We start from the raw sequence: 8,757 nt of genomic DNA on the forward strand, positions 1-8,757 counted from the left end.
GCGGCCAGAACCTTCTCCGGGGTCAGAGTCCCCAGATGTGTGGCTCACACAGCGGTCAGAACCTTCTCCGGGCTCGGAGTCCCCAGATGTGCGGGTCACTCAGCGGCCGCAGTTTCCCCAAGGCCTCGAGCCCTTTCAGCGACAGGGGCTCCCTCCAGGCCGGGCACTCGCTCAGAGACTGGTGATGCCTCTACGAATGGGCCCGCAGGAGGCTGACGCTCTGGGCATCCGCACTGGCACCCTACCTGCCTGCAAGGAGCCTTCCCTCCAGAGAGAGGCACCTGACACGCGTGGATTTCAGAGAAACACCCGCCGTGCCCGGGGGAACCCTGAGAAGCCCTTGTCCAGCCGGGCCAGGGGGGATCCCTGTCTAGGTGGAGAACCCTCACAGCGCCCCACTGTCCTCACCAGACGCCGGAGGACCAGAGAGAAACGCCTTGAGTGCGGTGCGGTCGGGCAGCTGGGCGGCCCCGAGGAGGAGACCCGCAGCCAGGAAGCCTTCCTGGACTGTCTCCACTGCGGCCGGGCCTTCGTCCGAGAAGCGCACCTCGCCCAGCACCTCCAGGACCACGAGGCCACCTGCGCTCTGTCCCCCGAGCGGCCAGGAGCCCCCAAGGTGTACTGCGTCCGCTACGTGCCACAGCACAGGTACGTGAGCGAGAGGGCCAATCAGTGCTGCGACTGCGGCAAGACCTTCCGACGGAGCTCCCACCTCAGCCAGCACTACCGCGTCCACGCGCAGGACAGGCCCTTCCAGTGCCAGCTGTGCGGCCGCTGCTTCAGCCAGGCCTCCTACCTCACGCTGCACTACCAGCTTCACTCCCAGGAGAAGCGGTGACCCGCTCTCCTCATTCTCTTCACACACACGGGGGCCCGAGGGTTCCTGGAACAGGACGTCTTCCACCAAGCCTCCAGACCCATTGCCTTCCAAGTCTGTCTGTCTCGTCGTGACCCAGAGGACAGAGTGGAACGACCCTGAAAAGCTTCCGAGGCCGTGAACCGATGCAGAAGCAAGCCTGCCTCATCTTGTCTGTAGAGCAGCTGCTGCCCTTGAACTGCTGACTTCCTCACGATCAGATTATCAGCCACACCTCGGGGCTCCTTGCGCCAAGCTGCCCTTTTTCTATTAGACAAGTTACACCGTGGTGTGGTCAGAGAGCAGTGAGCGGTAGCCAGGGTATAGGATGACCTTTTCCCAAAAGGAAGATGGAGGATGTCTCGCGTCACAGGTTCAGAAGCCTTCCGGACACGTGGAAACGGGGCAGCTGCAGAAGCACCGTGATTCCTCAGGAGGAGAAATGATTCTTGGGGACAGTCAGGCTTAAGGTCGCCCCACGCCCCAAGTTCTCAGTGTGTGTTCTTGGTGATCAGCAACAAAGAGAGACAGCGTGAGAGAGAGAGTGTGTATGTGTGTGTGAGATAAAGCCAAGGGTCTGGAGATTCCCCCACGTGGACATTGAAGCACTGAGAGAAAAAGCAACTGGGTATAAGAAGCTGGTCAAAGAGCTGGCCAAGAAGTGTGATGCCTTTTTTAGCCTCTGAATCCCTGACGGAGCAAGAGCCCAAGAATCTTAGGTCCAGGCCTGAACCAGGCTGGCAAGTTCACGTGGTGGCGATAGTCGGCGAGGTGAAGTCCATCAACTTCCAGATGAAAAAGGTCGTGTGTCTGGTGGTGGCCGTTGGCCATGTGAGGATGACAGGTGATCAGCTTGTTCATAAGGCCCCCCCCGGCTGTCAGCTTTGTGGGTTTGCTGCAAAAGGAAGAATTGTAGAGCATTTGGGCTTTGTATGTCCAGAGCAGCGTGGGCAAAGTGCCAGGATCTGTATTAAGATACAGCTCAATAAATCTTACTGTTTCATTTTTAAAAAAATGCTTACAGAGAATTTTTTTTGTGGTGTTAAAGAAAAGCTAGAAGACTTTGCTCTTTTTCGGTGATATTTGGTGCCTGGCACCTCAGTATTCTGGACTCCGCAGGGGAAAAATTCTGGGCAGTAGTAGAATTCGAGGTTCACGCCTGACTTGTCCAGGGATTTGCATGCATTATCTTCACCGTCAGGTAGACGCCCCTCACTCTGCAGTGGGAGGTTTCTGGGACATGCTTAGATGCATCAGATGTTTTTTAAGGAATGCAGCAAGGTCCCTAGCTTGTGTTGTTGTTAAGTGCCATCAAATTGTAGACGACTCATAGCGACTCTATGCACAAAAGACCTGAACACTTGTATGACTTGCATCGTTTCTCCACGTTCATAGAATTTCCAGAGGCAAGCTACTTCAGAAGTGGATGCCACTCCTGCTTCCAAGCTTGTTTAAATCAGGGAGCTCCACCAAACACCGTCCATCCACCATGAGTGACCATGATCACATTTGACACATCAATGTCACAGTGTTTAGCATCACAGCGACCACGAGTTAACCTCTGTACAGCAATGCACAGACCAGTGCTATACCACCTAGAAGAATGTTTGACAGAAAACCCCCAATTTGAACCGGGCCTGAGGGCCCCCCAAAAAAAGCACATGACCCTCAAAATTTGCTATTACTTGTACACGTGGACCGCCATACACCGGCAGCAAGGAGCCAAGAGACCTTGAGTGGAGTCATCCAGGAACAACCTTGCCGCCTTCTCCTCCCCTCTCGCTTTGGGGGTTTGAGGTTAGGATTAGGGCGAGAACAGGGTTTGTTCTCTCTCTCAGACACACAGACTTGGAATCAAAGTGCCCAGTTGTTTCGACCACGGTTGTAAGTGATGGAGTGGGGAAAAGCACTCAGGTTCCTTTTTTATTTATTTTGTATAATTTTAATGAACATTTACAGAGAATCTGGATTTCCATTCATTCATGGCTGCACTTCTCTACCCGCCCAGCCCTCTTTCTCCCCCCGCCCCCCAGTTCGCTCCTCTCTTTCAAAAGTAAAAGAAACACTCCTTCCCTGGTACACAATCCCCCTGCACCCCTCCCACCACCCCAAGTACATTCCACTCTGCAACCTTAATTGTGGACTCTTGTGATAACCATAATACCCTATCCTACATCGCTTTTAAATTATTCAGTCCCTCATCTGTTTCAGTGCAGTATACGCAATTTAGCCAGTTTTTCTCAGTCTTGCCCCCACCCTGATAACAGTCCCATTTTACAGCAGTGGCTCCATGCAGTATTTGTCCTTTTGTGACTGAGATATTTCACTCAGCATCATGTCCTCCAGGCTCACCCGTTTTGAATAATATTGCATAAGTTCCTTGTTTTTCAGTGCAGCATAGTATTCCATTGTGTGAATACACCACAACTTCTCTATCCATTCGTTTGTTGATGGGCACTTAGGTTGTTTCCAACTCCTTGCTATTGTGAACAGAGCTGCGATAAACATGGGTGTGCATATATCTGCTTGGATGTCAGTTATGGTCTCTTTGGGATATATTCCCAGCAGTGGAATTGCTGGGTCAAATGGTATCTCTATTTGCAACTTTTTGAGAAAGCGCCATACTGCCTTCCACAGTGGTTACACCTGGGATTCCTTTTTGCGTTTGTTTTTTTCTTCTTATTTCTGCCACAAACCTTTCTGAGGAAAAGACAACGTTCCTACGTGGACTGCCACCACCTTTCTTGAATGAGTCTGACCCTGTTTCGTTTGAAAGTTCCAAGGGAGACTTGTAGTATCAGGGTACAGAGAAGTTTTTCGGGGTGGAGTTCTAAAAGCCTCGGACCATTGTTGGCTGATTGAGGATTGTTTTTGTGGTGTTGGGTCGATTCTGACTCACAGCAACGCTGTGAGAACAGCCCCGTAGGGTCTCTCATCTGGAGTCTTTGTGGGAGCAGATGATGGGGTCTTTGTTCCTTGGGTGGCATTGAACTGCTGACTTGCCGGTTGGCAGCCGAGAGCTTTAACTGCTGGCCTACCGAGTCTCTCCTGGCCCCAAGCAGTGGCTTTCTCTTTGTGCTTTGTGGTAGGGTTAAGTTGGGGAGTGCCCGCCATCACAGGCCAGGCACAGAGAGCCCTGGTCGTGGTCCGTAACACAGTCAGGGACAGGCCGACCCCCAGAGTTTAAGGCCTCAGAAGCCTTCAGGGCCAGATGCCCTTCGTCCCTGTGGGGTCCCTGTGGATCAGAATAGATGCACCAGCTATGGCTTGGGTTTGGGTTTCGTAGCGACAGCAGCGGAACCATAAGATCATTAGGGTTTCCTGAGCGATGTGGAAAGAGCCCTGGTGTCGCGGTGGTTACAGTATGTGGCTGCTCTCCCCACCCCCTCCCATGAGCCACTTGCTTCCGTCCAGATTCACAGCCTTGGGGACCCAAGGGCCAGTGCTGCTCTGTCTCATAGGACGGCTGTCAGTTGGCGTTAACTTGGGCACTGAGTTTGGGGTACATTTCTGATGCAGTACTCTGTTACTTCCCTGTCTCTCTTGGGTGTTAGCTTTTGTCTTGAGCAAAGACTCTATAATGTCTTTACACATGATCTTCCGTCCCACGCGGACCATTCCCGGCAGAGTTTGGAACCAAAAAGGCACGTGTGTCTTCTGAGGCTTTGGGAGAAATCAGAACCTCCCAGCAGGATCGAAAGGTTCTGCCACTTGGGTTTGCCTTTCCCCTCCTCTGGGGAGGCCTCCATCCCATGACCTAATTTCTCTTCCTTTATCGTGGAAGAATTTGCACCCTGGACTCACGTTAGGGCTGGGAATTGGTGCCAATGAATTGGAATAGTCTGTTAGAACCGTAATCTTAGCCTGTGTGTTGGGAGGTGCTGGCGAGCCCAGGCTGACCCGCAGCATCTGACCCGTGTGTCTGGCTGACCCAGAGATAGCAGAATGAACCCCACACCTTCCTCACCGCCAGCGGCTCGAGTCTGTGGTTGCAGGCACCGTGACAGCCCATCTCAGTGAGGGTCTTGGTCCCTGACCTAACCTTCCCAAGCTTTCCAAGCTACCCTGAGACATCACAGAGCAGTTTTTTTACTATGCCCAATGAGCAAATGGTATTAAACATCTGATTGAAAAGGTATGGAGATAGGAGGTATCCTTGACATACACCTTTCCCCGATTTTGAACCATGCAGTGTCTCCTTGCTCTGTTCTAACCGCCGCCTCCTGGCCCAAGCACAGGTTTCACATAAGCACAATCAAGTGTTCTGGGATTCCCGTTCTTCTCAGGGTTACCCAGAGTTTGCTTTGAGCCACACAGTCAAATGCCTTTGCATAGTCGATGAAATATTTCAATCTCTATGTGGAACAGCCTCCATTATGGACTGAGGCTCAATGTCAAGAAGACAAAGATTCTCACCACTGGACCAATTGGTAGCATCAGGATGGATGGCGAAGAAATTGAGATTGTTCACAGCTTCAGTTTGCTTGGCTCCACAGTCAACACTCTTGGCACCAGCAGCCAGGAAATAAAAAAACGTATTGCGATGGGAAAGTCTGCTGTTAGGGACCTCTCTAAAGTACTCAAGAGCAACGGTGTCTCTCTGGAGACTAAGGTGCACCTGATACAGACCATGGTCTTTGCAATCACTTGTTATGCATCAGAGAGTTGTACAATGACTAGGGAGGATAGAAGGAGAATTGATGCCTTTGAGCTGTGGTGCTGGAGAAGAGTACTGAATGTACCACGGACTGCCAAGAAAACAAACAGATTCATCCTAGAGAGGGTTAAACCAGGCTGCTCCTTGGAGGCAAAGATTCTGGGGCTTCATCTGACATACTTTGGACATGTTGTAAGGAGAGACCGGTCTTTAGAGGCGGACATCATGCTGGGTGGAGTAGAGGGACAGCACAGGAGGGGAAGACCCTCTATGAGGTGGATTGATTCAGTGACTGGGGTAATCGGGATGGGTGTGTCAGAGGAAATGTGGTTGGCACAGGATAGAGCAGGGTTTAGGGCTGTTGTACATAGGGTCACTATGAGTCGCAAACGACTCGACGGCACATAACAACAACAAACAATGTGGAACAGATCACCCAGGGGATGTAAGGAGGAAGGGAGCATCAGGATTGGAGGAAGACTCATCAACAACCTGCGTTTTGCAGATGACATAACCGTGCTGGCCGAAACGGAGGAGGACCTCAGTGGATTGGCTCAGTGACTGGTCTCACGGAGGGTGGGTGTGTCAGAGATGATAAGGTTGGCTCAGGGGAGAGCAGGGTTCAGAGCTGTTGGACATAATAGTGTCGCTGGGAGTCGCAGGCGACTTGACGTCCCATAACAACAACAATTAGGCATTAGGTTAAGGAAGAATCATAAAGTTGCTTGTAGTCTTAGTAACTCAGCTAGGACAACCTGGGGCGTCGTTTATGCCCCTGGGTAGAACCTCCCTGGGCGAGGAAGGAGGATGTGGGCTTCAGAATCTCAGCCTTGCTCTTAGAGGCCGATGGAACCTCGTTTTCTGAGAAGGTGGAGGCCCCTCGGAAAGCCTGCTGCACACCTGCATGCAGACCCTGCGGGGTGCTACGCCGCTGTCCGATGGTAACATGCAGCTGCCACGACAGAAGACACCACGTACAGGGTTTCAAATTTAACGATGGGAAGTCTCAGGAGGAGCAGTCAGTGAAACGACAGAATGTCAAACCACAGCTCCACCGCAGAACACAGCCCGGTGTGTCGGGGACGTGGTGTTCTTCCTGCAAAAACACGCTTTTCTCTGCCCGTAGGGTGAGGGTCCCTGTGGGCATCATAGCAAGTTAAACACCCAGCTGCTGCTAACCAGGAGGTCAGTGGTTCAAACCCACCAGGCGCTCTGCAGGAGAAGGACCAGGCTGTCTGCTTTTGTGAAGGTTTTTCCAGTTGTTAAACCAGCTGGGGCAGTGCCTCCCTGGACTGTGGCGTTGCTGAGATTGGGAAGCAGCTGGATGACGGTGGGGTTGTGGTTTACGTATAGGATATTATTCCCCGTTCTGTACACATCAGAAATTTGACAATCCCTTTTATCTTCTTTTTTTTTTTTTTAAAGAGACAATAAAAGGAGCTTTTTTTATTCAAAGGTATAACTGGATAAGTAGATTTGTTTACAACCATTCTTGTGAAATACTTTTTAAAAAAATACGACCAACTTCTTTGCAAATAGCAGACACATACTTCAACTAGAGGAAGTTTCCGTAGTGTAGTGGTTATCACGTTCGCCTCACACGCGAAAGTCCCCGGTTCGAAACCGGGCAGAAACAGTTCTATCCCTCACCCCTTTTTTTTTTTGTGGGTGTGTGTGTGTGTGTGTGTGTGTGTGTGTGAGTGTACCGTCAAATCAGATCTGACTGGTACAGGAGGAGATTGTCCCTCCTTTTCCCGGCAGAGCATCTGGTGGATTCGAACCCCTTTTATCTTCACATACTTGCAAGGACGATTTTTCGGTGGCTGGAATGGTAACTTCACAATCATTCTACAACGGGAAGCGTGACCGTTCCAATCTCACAGCCGCCCTGTGTGGTGAAGATGGGGCATTCTGCTCCTGGTAAGATCCGTGGCCTTGGAAGCTGTTGGAGGGTCCCTGTGGGTCTGAAAGGACCCTGCTGCTGCTGCAAGCTGCATTTTACACTGACTCTTTCCCAGGCTGCACAGAAACAGAAGTGAAGCTGTCTTTTCCTCACGTGTTTTATAGCGACAGTGGCTTAATGACTCCATGAGTATCTTGCTAGTCCTCGTGCCAGCCACTGCCACAGAGATGAGGTCATGGGTTTCTTTATGAGTTACAGCCCAGGAATCCAGTGGGAATTACTGGGTGGGGGGGATGAGGGCTGAGGGTGCTGGGCTTTGGAAAGACGTGATGGTGCATTCAGAGATGATAAGGGGGTTTATTTACAGCACTTTCTTAGGCTCCAGCAGGCCAGGGGAGGCCAGGGGCATGCATGCACACAGACAGCACTCCCCACTCCTGCCTCAGGGAGTTCTGTGAGGCCGGACCCCGTCTGGTTCCACTGACCCAAGAGGTCATTATCTTAGCAAGGTGCTCCAGGCACAAAAGTTGGGCTTAGTGGGATTTTTGTGTGTGGAGAAATGCCTTTGGCATCCCGTCTGAGCACCCTGAACAGCTTTGACGCGTTAGTATTTATCCCTTACCTCGGAGTTGTTCGATGCTACCGTGGCAGGCTGAGTCACCCGCAGTCCTGTCCTCTCTGTGACCACCACAGCGCCCGGCCTGCATCACACACACAGCTGGCAGTGTGTTGGAGCCCAGGGCTGCTGCTGTGGTATCAGGCCATTTCACTGAGGCCTCTTTTCCACTTCCACTGTGTTTCACTTAAGAGAAACCAAGGTGATCCCCCTGGCCTGTTTGATAGGGAGAGGGAAAAACAGACTTTGCTTACTAATGAATTTTTTTTCTCTGTATTTAAACTTTGTATACCATCTATTCCTTCACCCAGTTACCTTTTAATCATTTGTTTTTAAATTACTATTTACTTTTTAATTTATTAATTTTAATGAACATTTACAGAGACTTAGGGTTTTCATTCATTCATTCATTGTTGTACTTTTCTCCCTGCTCACCCCCTCCCCCCAATTCACTCTTCTCTTGGAAAAGTAAAAGAAAAATTCTTTCATTGTTAGACAATCCCTCCCCACAAGTGCACTCCACTATGCAACCTTCTTTCTGGACTCCTGTCATGACAATAATACCTAATCACAAATCCCTTTTAAACAGTTTTCTCCCTCATCTGTTTCAATGCAGTATACGTAATTTATTTCTCACTTTCCCCCCCATCCCCGATGTCAGTCCTGTTTTACAACAGTGGCACCATGCAGTATTTGTCCTTTTGTGACCGAGATACTTCACTCAG

At 50.7% G+C, this 8,757-nt stretch overlaps 2 protein-coding genes and 1 non-coding gene across 3 annotated transcripts in view; all 3 read left to right on the top strand.

Moving 5' to 3' along the window:
• Positions 1–185, top strand: part of LOC102872567 (zinc finger and SCAN domain-containing protein 18-like) — a 12,440-nt gene extending 12,255 nt beyond the window's left edge. Inside the window, exon 7 of the mRNA XM_006902966.1 lies at positions 53–185. Within this exon, the coding sequence (XP_006903028.1) occupies positions 53–185 (133 nt within the window). The remainder of the gene's footprint in view (positions 1–52) is intronic.
• An 11-nt stretch (positions 186–196) lies between these two features.
• Positions 197–838, top strand: ZIM2 (zinc finger, imprinted 2). Its single transcript, XM_006902967.1, has one exon. The coding sequence runs from the start codon at positions 197–199 to the stop codon at positions 836–838; it is 642 nt and encodes a 213-aa protein (XP_006903029.1).
• A 6,239-nt stretch (positions 839–7,077) lies between these two features.
• Positions 7,078–7,149, top strand: TRNAV-CAC. Its single transcript has one exon. It is a non-coding gene; the product is annotated as a tRNA-Val (tRNA).
• The last annotated feature ends 1,608 nt before the right edge of the window (positions 7,150–8,757 follow it).

The sequence above is a fragment of the Elephantulus edwardii genome, unplaced genomic scaffold (assembly GCF_000299155.1).
Source record: "Elephantulus edwardii isolate Elephantulus edwardi_28Jun2011 unplaced genomic scaffold, EleEdw1.0 scaffold00478, whole genome shotgun sequence".
In the NCBI taxonomy this organism is placed as follows: Eukaryota; Metazoa; Chordata; class Mammalia; order Macroscelidea; family Macroscelididae; genus Elephantulus; species Elephantulus edwardii.